The following is a 16271-nucleotide window of genomic DNA, read 5'->3' as shown; positions in this document are numbered from 1 at the left end:
AAAAGATGGGAATGTATAAAACAGTGAATCTTATGGTGGACAATGTCCATGATTAGCTATACAAATATTAGAAATCTCTCCCACGAACTGGAACAAATGTATGTCACTGTAACTAGAAGTTAATAGTAGAGAGGCATATAGGGAAAAAATATATACCTATTGCAAACTATATACTACAGTTAGTAGTATTTTAACATTCTTTTATCAACAGTAACAAATGTACTATACCAAAACTATGAATCAATAATGGAGGGGAGTGTGGTTGGGAGTATGGAGGATCTGAGTTTCCTTTTCTTTTTTTGTCTTTATTTCTTTTCTGGAGTAGTGAAAATGTTCTAAAAATTGAAAAAAAAATTGTATTGATGGATGCACAGCTGTATGGTGGTGCCATGGGCAATTGATTGTACACTTTGGATATCTTTGGGTAGTTGTATGGTATCTGAACAATCTCAATAAAAAAAATTTAAAAAGGGGGATCCAAACGAGCTTTGGATTTTAAATTTTATTTTATATTTTCCAGTTGCCATCCTCATTACTAAAAGTTACAGAAGGATATTCTCACACTTGTACTTCAGTCTCAGGGATCATAGTGCGAGGATATTGTGCTATTCTGTTCAAAGTCTTGGTAGAATGAAGTTTGAGGCAGAAAGTCTTGATAAGGATCTTCAGAAGCTGATTTCAGGCAAGGTAATGCAGAAGTCTGTCAATAAGCCAAAATATTAGGCAGAATAATTTCACTTAAATCCTCAGGGGTTTATTCTAATCCTAATCCTAAAGAGATATCCCAACCCCCATGATCTACCTTCCACGTACTCTGAACTGGCATTATTTAATATATATTCTCCATATAGGATATGGTAGAGGTTAACTTAGTCATAGGTGAAACTAGCAGACAACTCAGTGATCCAGAGATGTGTTAGGTGAATATCTTTCAATCTACCTCCCAGTGTCCACAGGATTTATAAAAGATGAAGGGTAAAGAAAGTCTATCCATTAGAAGGTATATTGGACAATAAAAAATAGGGGTAATTGCCTTCCTTCCTGCCTTGGATATGGGGAAACAACCTCCTTTATTCCTGTGAGCCTAGGAAATATGGAATATTTGGAAGAACATAAAAATTAATCTGTACCTATTAGGAGAGTAATATTTGTATGCTTAAATGTGTGTGCGTGTGATTTAATGTCTGTCTATGGGTAAAAATATGCAAAGAAGATGTCAAGAGAGAATATTTCCTACAGGTATAATCAATGATATTGTATCTTCCAATAATATATTTATGACTCTTTTTAAGACACTTACATGGTAGTAGAGACTACTATGTCCCCTTTATTCCCTTAAAAATAACTTGAGTTTATCTGGATAAATAGCTGTCAATTTGACTGTGTTTTTCAGGTCTCTTTTCATCTCAGTGCAGCCAAATTCACACAGTACAGCCAAATTCATGTTGAATGAATGAGTGAATGAATGAATGAACCAACATTGAATGCTTGGTGTTGCCATGGGTGAGGGTTTCTTAATAGCCTAGGTAATAGCAGATAATCAATGTGTTGGTCAATTTATAAGCAGTGGTCATCGACATTTCTACACCACTAACAATTTTTGTCAGTGTTTCTCTTAATAAATATACAAATTGACAAAGTCCAGATGACTAAATGACATAATCAATTGCATATTCATTATCTCAAGAACTCATACTCACCCAGCCAATGTCCTTGCCATCCACATTATAGGTGAGCATGGAGAGAGAAATTGTAATTGAAAGTTGCAGAAAGCTTAGTATCATCAGTGAAATCACAAGCCCCTGTAAAAGAGAATAAAATTCCACTGGGTGAGATTCTGTTCCCATAATGGTATCAAGACATCTGTTCCAAAGCTTCACTCAACTTAGATCTTGGAAGGGAACACTTTTAGCATTATACAGAATGACAGAATGGCATTGGATTTGAACTCAAATACATGTAAATATAAGTAAATGCGTAAATAAATACTAATGATCTAACTATTTTTCCAGTGTTCACAATTATTTTACAAGTTATTATTGTAATATTATCCCTTCTCAGATATCAAAAAAGATGAATTATCTTTAAAAAAGAAAATGTTTTCAATGTATAGAGAATTAAAGGAGAAATGGTAGGGGACCCAGATCTCCCTACTAAATCTGGTCTTCTAAATAAAACCAGAAAGTCTAAAAGTTGATTTTTTTTTACAATAAATAATTCACTTAACCTGTATGAAATTTTCTGCAGGATCAAGTCAATTCTGGTTCTTACATATGATGTATATCAGTCCTTTTAACTTTAGCCATTCTAGTAGGTATGTTGTATCTAATTGTGGTTTTAACTTGCATTTTATTAATGACTAGGAGCATTGTTTCATGTGCTTATTTTCCATTTGTTTATCTTCTTTGGTGAAATATAATTTCAAATATTTTTCCCACTTTTACAACTTTTTATATTGAAATAATTATAAATTCACTGGAAGTTGCAAAGATAACACAAACAGTTTTTCTGACTTCTTCATCCAGTTTTTTCCAATGGTTACAATTTAATGTATCTATAGTACAATATCAAAACCAAGAAACTGATATTGATGTAATGTCTATGGTTCAGACACAGATGAGTGATGTTGAACATATCTTCATGTACCAATTTACCATTTGTATATCCTCTTCAATTAAATGATTCTTTTTGTCTTTCCTCATTTTCTAATTGGATTACTAGTGTTTTACTGTTTGAGTTTGAGAATTCTTTATAAATTCTGGATAGTACTACTTTGAAAGATATGTGGTTTGCAAATATTTTCTGCCAGTCTGCAGCTTATCTTCTCATTTTCTTACCAGAGTCTTTCACAGGAAGATGAAATTCAATGTGTCAAATATATATTTTATTGGTTGTGCTTTTGATATCATATCTAAGAGCCTATCACCAAGCCTTAGGATCTGAAGATTTTCACAGGTGTTTTCTTTTAAAAGCTTTATAGTTTTACATTTCACATTTAAAGATATGAGTTAATTTTTGTATAAGGCATGAGATTTAGCTTCCTTATTTTCTTTACTAATGTCTGTTTTTATTTCTTTGTTACTAAAGCAAGTGCCATGCAACAGGTTGGCTTAAAAAATGGGAATTTATTGGCTCATGGTTTTGAGGCTAAGAAAAGCCTAAAATCAAGATGTCATTAAGGTGATGCTTTCTCCCAGGAGACTGAGCTCTTCTTGTGCTGGATCCTAGTGGTCACTGATCCTTGGCTTTTCTATCATATGGTATATAGCCTCAACTGGCTTCTCCCTTCTCTCCAAGGTTCCCTAGACATTCATCTTCTGGTTGCGTCTCTCTCTCTCTCTCTCTCTGATATTCCTTATAAGACCTTCAGTAATAGGATTAAGACTCATCCTGATTCAGCTGGGCCACACCTTAACCAAAGTAACCTCATCCAACAGTCCTATTTACAAAGGTGCACACTCACAGGAATGGATTAAGTCCACAAGCATGTTTTTCTGGGGTACATAGCTCCAAGCCACCAAATATCCATTGTTCCAGCATGATTTTAATTGCTTTTGTACTTTTGTCAAAAATCAATTGGCCGTACTTAGGTGGAACTATTTCTGGGTTCTTCATTCCATAATGTTGATCTGTGTATCTATTGCTCCCCTAATACCAAATGGTCTTAATCACTGTAGAAATAATAAGTCTTGAAATCAGTAGAGTCTTTCCTCCTACTTTAGTCTCCTTTTTCAAAATTGTTTTAGTTATTCTAATTATTTTGATTTTCTATATAAATTTCAGAATAATCTTTTTGTAGGTCTACAGAAATCTTGCTGTAACTTTGATAGGAAGAAATAACATCTTTACTGTGTTGAGCTGCAATCCTATGGTATGTCTCTCCATTTATTTCATCTTCTTTGATTTTTTCATCACCACGTTGTAGTTTTTAGCATGTCTTATGCATATTTTGTTACATTTAAGTATTTTTGAGTGATTTCAGATGATATTTTTTAATATCTGTTTCCCATGGCTGTTGGTAGCATATTGAAATAAATTTTGTATGTTGACCTTGCTGAACTCATTCTACATTTTTTAGATTCCTTGGAGTTTTCTACATATATCACCGTGCCATCTGAAAATAGGGACAGTTGCATTTATTTCTAATCTCCATGCATTTTATTTCCTTTTATTGTCTTATTGTGTTAGCTAGAAGTTCAAGTACTATGTTTACCAGCCACGGTGAGGGTAGAAATGCTGATCTTAGTGGAAAGTATTCAGTCTTTCACCAATGAGTATGATTTTACCTGTAGGTTTTCTATAGATGTTCTTTATCAAGTTGAAGAAGCTCCCCTTGTTTTAGCAGCTGAGAAACTTAAAACAGTTTTTGGTTTCAAAAAGTGAGATGCTGCTATAATAAATATCTAAAAATGTGGAAATGTCTTTGGAGCTGAATAATGGGTAGAGAATGAAACAATTGTGAGGAGCTTGATAGAAAAAGCCTAGATTTCTTTGAAGAAACTGTCGCTAGAAATATGGACATTAGAAGGAAATGATAAATGTGTTATTGGAAAATGGAATAAAGGCAATCCTTGTTATAAAGTAGTAGAGAACTTGGTAAATTATGTTCTGATGTCAGATTGAAAGTGGAACTTGCAAGTGATGAACTTGGGTATTTATCTGAGGAGATTTCCAATCTGTGCATTGAAGATGCAAAATGAGAGAGGAAAGAGATAAAACTGATAAACCAGCAATTGATTTGGAAAGTTCTCAGCCCTGAGACAAGTTCCAGAAGTGGCTTTATCAGGGACCCCCCCCCCAAGCTTTTGGGAAGTGAGTCCCTAGAGAACTAAAGAGGGCATGACTGAACATGGATTCAGTGAGCCATTTCAGTGGAAGACAGAATTTGAAATGCAGTTTTCTAGGAAAGATCTGTGGAAAATTATATTATCTGGTGGTTTGGACTCTCTGGAACTGCACACAAAGCCAACAAGGTTTTGCAAAATTTGTATGCAGAAGCAATGCTTGAAAGGGACAGAGAAGAGACAAACTGAAGTAAGATGACTTTAAAGGAAGAACCACCAAAGCTGAGGTCTGGACCAAAGAGATCTTGGTCCAAGAGAGTGGCCCCACCTATATCAGTGGAAAGGGCAGTTCTGCCCCTGTGCTTGGAGGGGGAGGGTTTTTGCCTATTATTCAGGGAGAGTGCCACCATTCCAATGTTCAGAGAGGTTGGGCAGTCACCCCAGTCTTCAGGAGATCATGGCTGCTGCTCAAATGCTTAGAAGGGCTGGGGCTGCCACTTCATCAGGACTGGAGGACAAAGAATCAACTGACAGATGGCTCATGGAATTTGAGATCTAAATGAGTTTTCTCTTCTTTGTTTCACAATTGTTTGGTGCCTGTGACCCCTGTCCTCCTTCCTATTTCTCCCTTCTGGAATGGAATGTTTATTCTATTCCTGTCCCCCCATTATATACTGGAAGCAGACAACTTGTATTCTAAGCTTCACAGAGCCATCAGTGAGAAGCATTTTGCCCCAGGTTAGGCCACATCCATAACTGATTTTGATGAGACTTTGTACTGAGCATTGTTACTGAAACGACTTAAGGCTTTTGGTAGGTTGTGATAGAATGAATGTATTTTGCAAGTAGGAAGAACAAGTCATTAAAGAGGACAAACTTTTGGGGATGGAATCATGTCCCCTATAAGAGACTCTGTATATGTGAATCTATTTGTAAATGGGACACTTGAAGATGTTATTAGTTGGGATGTGCCCAAGCTGAATGAGGGTGGGCCTTAATCCAATATTGCTAAAGTCCTTATATGCAAAGAAAGTTGGATACAAAAAGAGAAGTCACAGGAAGAGCAAGAAACTGGAAGTCAACAGAACTCAAAGAGAAAGGAGAAGAATCCACCCTTTGCATTGCCATATGACAGAAAAGTCAAGGGGCCCCAGAATTTGCCAGTCAGCCATAATATACCAACCCTGGGAGGAAGCAAACTGTTTAGCCTCTGAATTTGTAAGCCCAAGAATTCCTGTTTTAAAGCCAACCCATTGTATGGTATTTGTTCTAGCAGTTGGTAAACTGAAATACCCCCTCTGGACTTAGTTTTCTTACTTTTTGTTTGGTTTTATCATGAATAGGCATTGAATTGTGTTAAATGATCTTTGTCCATCAATTGATACGGTCATGTGATTTTTCTTCATTAGACTGTCAATAAGGTGGATTGTATTGATTGATTTTTTCTCGTATTGAACCAGCCTTTGCTTCCTTGGAATAAGCCCCACTTTGTCACTCATGTATAATACATTTTATATATTGCTGAATTCTACTTGCCGATATTTTTATGGGATTTTTGCATCTATATTTATAAGGATTATTGGTCTAAAGTTTTCTTTTTTGTTGCTATCTTTGTCTGGTTTCAGTATTAGGGTAATACCGGATTCTTAAAATGATTGGGATGTTCTCGCTTCTCTTTAATTTTCCAGAAGACAGCATGTAGAATTGGTGTGGATTCTTCAGTAAATATTTGGTAGAATTCTCTTGTGAAACCATCTGATCCTGGATATTTTTTTATTAGGAGTTTATTAGTAGTAGTATTACTATTGTCATCATTAATTCAATTTCCTATTTTTTTCAGAGAAACAGCTTTATCATTATAATGCTCTCCTTTATCCTTCTTTATCCTTGTTCTTCTGAAATTCACTGTACTCACTCCAACTTTTAGTTCATGCTATGCCTTTTATTCTCTTTAACTTTGAACACATTTGTGTCTTTATGTTTAAAATGTGTTTCCTGTAGGTGGCAAAAAGCTGGGTCTTGTTATTTTTGTTGTTAATCTAATCTGTCATTCTCTGTCTTTTAATTGGGATATTTAGACCATTTATATTTACCTTGATTACTTATATGGTTGGATTTAAATCTTTCATAGTACAGCCTGTTTTATATTTGTTCTAGCAATTCTTTCTTCTCTTTTTCATTTTATCAGATTGCTTTAGGGCCTTTATTAAACATGTTAAGTTATCATAGTCTATATTCAATTGATTTTATAATGCTTTATCTATAGCATTAAGTCCCCTATATTAGTATACTTCCATGCTGGTTTGAATCTGTTATGTACCCCATAAAAGACTATGTTCTTTTAATCCACTGTTGTGGGGACAGACCTATTGTGGGTGAGATCTTTTGATTAGGTTGTTTCCATGGACATGTGACCCACTCAGCTGTGGGTGGGACCTTTTGATTAGATTATTTCCATGGAGATGTGACCCTGCCCATTCAAGGTGGGTATTAATTAGCTTACTGGAATCCTTAAGACCCAGATACTTGGTTATGCAGACAGAAAGATGTTTGGAGATGCCGAGTAAAGGGATGAAGCCCAGAGTTTGCCCTGGGAGAAACAACCAGAGAAGCTGAGAGAGCTATTTTGGAGAGAAGCTAACATATGAAATCTAGAGTTTGCACCCAGGAGAAGCAAGAAAGTACCCACAGGAGCTGAGACAGAAGCCCAGAAACATTTTGGAGAAAGCCTCTGAAACCAGAAGCTAAACTCAGGAAAGAAGTTTCAGCAGAGCCTGCCATGTGCCTTCCCATGTGACAGAGGAACCCCACATGCCATTGGCCTTTCCTCAGAGAAGGTATCTATGTCATGATGCCTTAATTTGGACATTTCCATGGCCTTAGAACTGTAAATTTGCAAACTAATAAATCCCCATTGAAAAAGGCAATCCATTTCTGGTATATTGCATTTTGGCAGCTTTAGCAAACCAGAACAAATTCTATTTTCCATTTCCCTTCTCCTGACCTTGATGCTTTTGTTGTCTTATGTATTATTTTCACATACGTTTTAAACCCAGCACTAGACTGTTATTATTTTTGTTTAAAAAGTCAATTATCTTTTAAATATACCTAAATAACTAAAAATCTTATATATTTACCCATGTTGCTACCATTTATGGTGATCTTCATTTCTTTGTATAGATCCATATTTCCATATAGTAGAGTTTCCCTTCTTTCAGAGGCCTTTTTAAAACCTTTTTGTTTTTTTTTTTGTAATACAGGGCTTCAGTAGATTAATGCTTTCAATTTTTGCATGTCTGAAGACGTGTACATTGTGTCTTCATTTTGAAAGATATTTTCACTAGATATGGGTTCTAGGTTGGCATTTTTTCTCTCTCTCAGTATTTTAAAAGTTCACTCCACTGTAGTCTCACTTGTATTGTTCTGATGAGAAATTTGCTGACATTCTCTGTATGCCACATCTTTTTCTCTCTGGTTGCTTTTAAGATATTCTCTTTTTGACTGATTTTGATCAGTTTGCTTATGATGTTCCTTGATGTGGTTTTATGCATATTTCTAATATAAAAACTGTAGGTGTATGGTTTTTATAAAATATTCCAGAACTTCTTAAAATATATTTTCTGCCCCAAATTTCCTTTCTTTTGAAATTCCAATTACATGTATATAAGGCCACTTCAAGTTATTTCCCAGTTCACTGATGCTCTTTACGTATTTTAAAATTCATTTTGTGTCTACATTTTTTGGAATAATTTCTGTTATTTCTTTGAGCGCACTAATCTTTGTTTTCCTTGCATGTTTTTTCTGCCATTAATCTCATCAGTCAATTTTTCATTTTGAACATTGTCATTTTTGTCTCTAGAAGTTTCATGTAGAATTTTTAGAAAAAACTTTTCCTTATATCTGGGTCACTTTTGATTGACTGACTTATATCTTCATTATGGGGCATATTTTCCTGTTTCTTTGCATGTCTGATAATTTTTCAGTAGATGCCAGACATTGTAGATTTTATCTTGTTGGATGCTGGATATTTTTCAAATTTGGCAGGTGGAAACAGACACTATATCTAGCCTTGTATAAATGTTGTATACTCTTCCCTCTAATTATTTTGGGTGATACTTTCTCTAAGCTCAGATACTTTTCTCACATGTATGCATTGACAAGTATCCTAATGAATACTCAAGGAGGCCTATGTGTCCACTCACAGATCCTGATATGCAGGCAAAGTATAAATCCTCAGAGTATTTTTATTATTATCTATTGTTTTCAATTGCATCATTAATGTGTGTTTACTGTAGAAAATTTGGGGTAAAATTATAAACCAGATAATGGAAATCACCCCAATTTTGGACCCAGATATAAATAACTTTGGTCTCTTTGTTTGCCATTTTTCCATGAATACATCAAATTGGGATAAAGGAATACTGGACTCTCTGTCCTTCAAATATTCATATGCAATAAACAGAAATATTTTGTCTCTTGCTAAAATAACATAAACTTCCATTAGTATTTAGGAATAAACTTTAAGACCAGGGTTTTGTTTTGTTTTTTGCCCTGTGCCTGTAATATCCTATCTTATTCTCCTGAGCCTTTTTTTTTGTGCCAAGACCAATAAGCGTTCAGTTTTCCCAGCATTTAGAAGAAAAATACTTACCGTTGCAGCCGATTTGATACCAGAACATAAATCTTCCCTCTCACATGTGGTGAAAAGAATTTTTATTAAGTCATCTGAGAGAACAATGAATCCAATACTAGAGACAATGGTGCTGAAAGTATTAGCTCCCAGATTTCCTCTCAGCTGAAATATAAAAGTGTTCATTCACAGAAAATATTCAGCATCATTTACTTTCATATTTTTAAACACCTTGGTAAGCTTTTTCCACAAGAGATATTTACAAAACATGTACAATATCTCCTTGTGCTGGTTTGAATCTGTTATGTACCCCAGAAGACTATGTTCTTTTAATCCAATCTTGTGGGGGCAGACCTATTAGGAGTATGGCATTTTGATCAGATTGTTTCCATGGAGATGTGACCCTGCCCATTCAAGGTGGGTCTTAATCATGTTTACTGGCATCCTCTAAGAGAGGATAAAAGGTAGAAACATTTTGAAGAGAGGTCAGAGATGTTTGGACAAAAATGCCCCAGGAGAAATAGCCAGAGAGCTTAATGAAGCTAAGGTATGTAATCCAGAATTTGCTCCTGGGAGAAGCAAGCAAGAACCCACAGGAGCTGAGACAGAAGCCCAGAGACATTTTGGTGAAAGCCACTGAAACCAGAAGCTAAACCAGGGAGCGAAGCTTCAGCAGAGACAGCCATGTGCCTTCCCACGTGACAGAGGAACCCCAAATGCCATTGTCCTTTCCTCAGAGAAAGGCCCATGCCTTAATTTAGACATTTTCATGGCCTTAGAACTGTAAATTTGTAACCTAATGAATCCCCATTGGAAAAGCCAATCCATTTCTGATATATTGCATTTTGGCAGCTTTAGCAAACCAGTATACTCCTCTTCCCAGTTAAATTCTATGTTAATTCATGGCAAAGGAAAGTTGGAGGTCATTGACAACTTAATAAACATATACCATAGATAGGATCAACAATTGTGGACATTTCTCCTCCTTATTATGGTGAGCCCAAGGAAATATCTGACCTGCTCAATTCCAAAGGCATTCTTTCTCTTTATCAACGTTACTCATGACACAAAGTCTATCTCAAACTTCACCCATTTTCTAAATAGTGGATTTTTTATGGAAATCATGGTAAATAGATCTTATCTAACCCCCAAAGTTCCTCTGCTTTTGTCTAAGCATAGGGTGATCAGATATATCATTAGGAATAAAGGATATCTGTATCTTGGGCAAAATGTGCTGAAACATGGAACTTCTGGGTAATTGGACTCTGTGTAGCTCATCTTAGTGTTAGATATTCACATGCTACTAATGAATTAAATATTAATTAATTGATACTTTACCAGTGGTTTTGTTTGCTTCTTTGCAGACACAATTGTCAGAGATCCAGAAATGATAAACTGCTCATGAGACAAGAAATAGACACATAAGCACTTCTTCCAGTCCACCTTACTTACTTCCCATTTCCAAAGGACCAACTTTATCCTTACTATTTTATTCATATAAAAATCCCCTCAAAACCCTGAGTAAAGCAGTAAAGCATGAATAAAGCATGAAATAATGCATGTACCACATGATAAAACTTTCATAACTCTCGTCAGATACATATGAAAAAAAACTGGCAATATTTAATCATAAAAACTTTTATCAGAGATAGAGGTGGTGGGATGAAAGCAATTGGTACAAATTTTTATGCAAAGTGGAGAACATTTTAAAAATAGAGCCAGCTATAAATTAAATATATTTCGATGTTTAGATAATGGACTATGCATGCTCATACGGCTTGATACTCATCTCAGTAATTTTGGATAGGGAAAGTCAGAATTGAGAAGTCGTTCACTATCCCACCATCATCTCTACCAATTCAATCCTCTTTGCACATTTAAAGACAAAGCTGCAAATGAATCAGGCATTATCTAACAACCCCAACCCAATAATGTCTCCTAAAGCAAGGAAGCAGGATTATATTATATGACTTTTTGGCAAACCCTTAGCATATAATGAACAATCACTAACAAATAACAGATATGTTTTTATTTTTAAAAAACTTTCTTTTTTTTAATAGAAAGTCACTGAAGGCTGAGGTTCAATATTTAATCTTAGATATGTATGTCTGAAAAAAAATCTCTAGTATTTTCAGGAGGCTAATGCACAATTTGATTCTGCTGATTTGATGAATGAACAAATAAATGGTTGAGTTAATGCACTGCTAATATTAGGTGTAAGTCAGATATACTCACAGATAAAGCTGCCCATATTGGGAAACCTGTTTTAAATGAGAAGAAACTGCTTGTGAACACTTTGAAATGGAGAACAATAATTCCAATTGTCCCATAGAAGATGAATTTCATACCAATCATAATCTGAGCCACCTAGATAAAAAACAAAACAAAATAAAATATAGTTATCAGTCAGTGAGTATTTTCTAGGAGAGAAGATCCCTTTGTGAAAAAACAGAGGGACGTGGATTGAACCCTCAGATGTCACTCAGAAGATCTTCTAAAAGAGTCAGTTTTCACTTTTTGCTCTTCACTGATGAAAGCCACCACTGTGCCTGACTCTGGAAGTAGTAGCCACTACGCCTCTGAGCTTACCCACTTGCTCCCTAACAGTCCTCTCCCACACAAACACACAGAGGTCCCCATCAGGCCCCTTGCTGTCTTCCATGGGATTTTTAGCACTTCACTGTACCAACTAAGCCCCGACAAAACTTCCAGCCTCTTCTCACTGAAAACTCTACCTTGCTGAGGCTCACTTACCCCTAGCATGTTGAGATTTCCCTTCAGGAATTTCTGCAGCTTGTTCTGTGTACATCCTGAGCTATCAATTGCTCCAGCCTTTCCTAACTGGGTGCTTTGGTTTGGTTTTGAGGAAATATCCACAGTCATTCCACCAGAATTCACAATTGTATTCATTCTGTAACAGAAATCATCTGTTAGTAGCATCAGATATCTATACACCATTCACAAAACCTGTGCTTTTATCACAGATAGTTGTAGGAAAGTAGACACTAGGTTTCCTGTTTGTGAAGGCTTTATATCTCATTAAAAAGTGGTATCGACCGATTTGTATTTATTCATGATTGTTGCATAGCAGAAAAATTGGCAGAAATAGAGAAGAATGAAAACAATGGAGATTTAGAAATGTCATTTGTCAGGGGCCTGGTAAATGGTCTACATTAATGAAGTATGTCAACCTTGTGTCCAGGTTTGAAAAATAGTAGTATGTGGGTTAGGTGTCAAGATGTCTCAGAAAGAACTGCATTATGTGCACTTAATTGTTTAAGAGTTGCTAATGTGGGCACGGATGCATGTATTTAGCATTGTTCATGAGTGATGGAGACAGCATGTAAAAAAAAAAACTTGGGCAATGAAGGGTCTTAGGCCTGAGACCATCACCATTCTTCTGTTTAATTAGAGTGAGCATAAAATTTATTATCCAAAATAGAAGGGTTCTGCAAGTAAAAATGTATTATTCATAATTATGCTGAAACAACAGATGTACTCTGGTGGGTTTAGTCACTTTATATTCAACACCTGTGTGACACTGAATTTGTCTCCTTATGAAACATTATAATCTCAGCCATAAAATAATGTTAATGATTTTTTCATAGTTATCAGAGTAATAGAACAAATTATTTCATGGGGTATAAACACAGAGTGCAACAGGTATTGAATAAATGTTAATATCTCTCTCTTGGAAATAGGATGTGCTATTGTACGCTTTCCCCAAGCACCAGTGGAATTTCACCACAGGGCAGCTCTAAAAATGCCACTTTTCATGAGGCTAAGTCACTTCTTGGACAACAGTCTCAAATCTTAGCTTTTTATCTGTATATCTTAATTTTCTCATTGATGCTATAGGTATTTGATATTAAATAAATATAGAAACCAGGGGGAAAGTTTGCCTGTATATGAGCTGTCTTAATTAAACTAATAGTGTATGCATGAATTCCATTACATTATAATCAAAATGAGTTCATATAGTGCGAATTTCAGTTTGTATAAATTTGTGTATCTGATTTTTAAGCACTTTTTGCATTAGTCATAATTACCAGTTAAATAGCTAAACAACACGGATTGGATGAATAAATTCAGAGTTTAGTTGCTTTTAGTTTCATGCCTTGTTTCCTCCTGCTAGGGGGAAAAAACTGATCAAGGAAACTCAAATGCTAAAAATGCTAATTCTCCTCAATTTTGGGTCTCAAAAAGCTGTTACTGGAGAAAGCACACTTTCTTCTGTCATCCCCATGAGGTGCACAATAACGCACATGACTGGTTCTGACTATTCAAAGAAAGTACAATTTCCCATAATTACTTTCATTACAGCTAACACTACTGCCTGGGTTCCCTAGAAAATGGTCAGAAAGAAAACATACTTGATGTAAAGGACAATTCTTGATGGCAACCTTAGTGAAAGATAAAGGGAAGGAAGGCAGGGAAGGAGGGAGATCAAATTGCAATATAGTATATTTTGAAGCTAGCCAGTTTCACAAGAAACAAATCTAGCTGCTTAGTTAGGCAGGGTGTTTTAGAGAGGCGGTAAAAACTACTGCATTCCAGAATCTTCAGTAGGGGTATGTGTTGGTTAGAAGCTGTATATACCCTAGAAAAACATGATCTTAAATTTAATCCAGTCTTGCAGGTGTGAACCCACTGTAAGTAGGAAGTTTAGTTGAGGCTACGTCAGTTAAGGTGTGGCTCAGCCCAGTGAGGATGGGTCTTAATTCTATTAATGGGATGGGTCTTAATTTTATAAGAGAATGAAATTCAGACAGAGAATGGGAAAGCCACAGGATGTGAGAAACTGAAATCCATGAAACCCAGCCTTGCCATGTGACAGAGGAGCCAAAACTGAGCCAGAATGGAGCAGTCTTCAGAGATAAAGTATCATGTTGATGATGACCTTGATTTGGACATTTTCCCAGCCTCAAAATCATGAGCGAATAAATTTCCACTGTTTAACATGACCCATTTCATGGTATTTGCTTCAGCAGCCCAGGAAACTAAAACAGCATGTATAGGTGGAAAGAATGTCATGTTATCTGCTAGCCTCTTCCCACCTCCTGTCACTTATTGCTTAACCTTGGCCACACACGGTATCGACATCCCTGGCATTTCTTGATTGTGTCATTTCAGAATTGTTGGGTGTTGGAGCCTTTGTGTCTCCAGTAGAGAGTGCTATACTAGAGGTTGTGCCAGGTCCTCCAGTGCAGGCTGATACAACCAGGGAGGTCAGTGGAGCAAAGAAATGTGCACTTTTTCTTATGATAATATTTTTAGATGTCACTTAGGCAGCTCTAACCAGGAATAAGGCAAGTAAGCAAGACTCAAAGAGCAAATGGACTGAGAAGAGCTGGAAACATTCATAAACTAGGTACAGTAACCCTACTTAATTCCAAATATAAGTCCCTGAGAATTCAAGAGAAATCCAAACTGCCTTTCAGAGTACATCATGTGGACCCTGTTCACTTAACCATCTTCATCTTTCTGCTTATTTCTGCATCATTGTCTTCCATGAGTCCTTCCTTCTACTCTACACTGCAGTTAAATTATCTGTTCACATTTTCTTAACTGGTTATGCTGTAAGTCTTGCCTCCAGACACAATCTGTTCCACTCACTGTGACACTGCTTCTTTTTCAACATGGAATTGCCCTTTTTTATTATTTCTTACTATCTTGCGAAACCATCCACCACTAGAGCTATCTGTTTCTATCATACCTTGCTTTCTTGTATTAGAGGGTCAATAAATATCATATCTTAATCATTTACCTTTAACTAGCAGCATCCACAGTATATTGCACATAGCCACATGTAAACTCAGACATTTGTTGTTGCACTGACATAAGGAAGTTTACGCCTACAGCTGCACTGCTAATTCTTACCATACATCCCCCAATGAGTAAATTTTTTGCAGAATCCAAAAGTCAGACACCAAGACTGAAGACAAAACCAGACCGTTAGAAGTCACCCATCTCTGAAAAATCACTCAATCACTCCATCCTATGTAGAAACCATTAATGAATTTTAAAATACAGTATCAGAACCAAAGACACAAAGTGACATAGGAAGAACTGGCTGCATCCCAAACCTCCACTCTGCCCAGTTTCTGTTTATCTCCAGAGTCAAGGTTCTACATCCCACAACCAAAACTTACCCAAGAATCCTTTATGCTGCCTCAGTTAATGAGAAATGGTAACTGGTGATGCCTGCTTGGATTGTTCCAGCACACCGATGTGGGAGTCTGAAGTCTGCTGTTTCGCATTGCTTCTGAGTCTGCCACAGACTGAGCCAAAATGTGGGGGAGATCTACACTCTGATCTCTGTGAATTTCCTCATTTACTGTATTTCTGCACCCAGTACTCTCCAGATAAAGAATTGTGATGTCTTTAGGCAAAGGCTACTACAAGTTGAAATGCATCAAGCTCCACTGCCCAGAATTAGAAGCGTTTTAACATACTCCTAAATTCTATCTCATAACTATTTTTTTATTAACACTCCTTCTAATAACATTATATTCCTCTTAAAACTGTATTCATAGCTGTAATCCCTTTTATGTGCTGCCAGTCTTTCTGTGCCTTTGCTTAAGCACCTTCTCAACCATACCCAGAGGAGAAATATATATGGATAAATGTTGACAACAATACTTCAACTCCAGTTCATTGCTTCTTGTTCCATTATTTAGACTCTATTTACAAAGATAAATATATATAGATGGAATTTTGGAGACTCTTATTGAGTTAGGTACTGTGCTAAGAACTTTATGAACATTATCTCCTCAATTCCCTATACAAAGACATTGAAGTGTTATCTTCCTTATTTTACCTTTGAGGATGGTGACATTTATAGAAATGTGACTTTT

The 16271-nt window shown here is 36.0% G+C and overlaps 1 protein-coding gene across 1 annotated transcript; it reads right to left on the bottom strand.

Moving 5' to 3' along the window:
• Window positions 1–523: 523 nt before the first annotated feature.
• LOC119538415 (membrane-spanning 4-domains subfamily A member 3-like) lies at window positions 524–15684 on the bottom strand. The gene is made up of 7 exons (XM_037841340.1): window positions 15567–15684; window positions 12169–12325; window positions 11650–11781; window positions 10753–10809; window positions 9436–9579; window positions 1701–1802; window positions 524–700 (listed from the first exon to the last, which is right to left on the bottom strand). The coding sequence occupies exons 2-7, from the start codon at window positions 12322–12324 to the stop codon at window positions 578–580; spliced, it is 714 nt and encodes a 237-aa protein (XP_037697268.1). The 5' UTR covers window position 12325; window positions 15567–15684; the 3' UTR covers window positions 524–577.
• Window positions 15685–16271: the final 587 nt, after the last annotated feature.

This window comes from Choloepus didactylus, chromosome 6 (assembly GCF_015220235.1).
Source record: "Choloepus didactylus isolate mChoDid1 chromosome 6, mChoDid1.pri, whole genome shotgun sequence".
Lineage (NCBI taxonomy): Eukaryota > Metazoa > Chordata > Mammalia > Pilosa > Megalonychidae > Choloepus > Choloepus didactylus.
The sequence above is the reverse complement of the archived record's forward strand: the minus strand, read 5'-3'. Positions and strand labels throughout refer to the sequence as shown.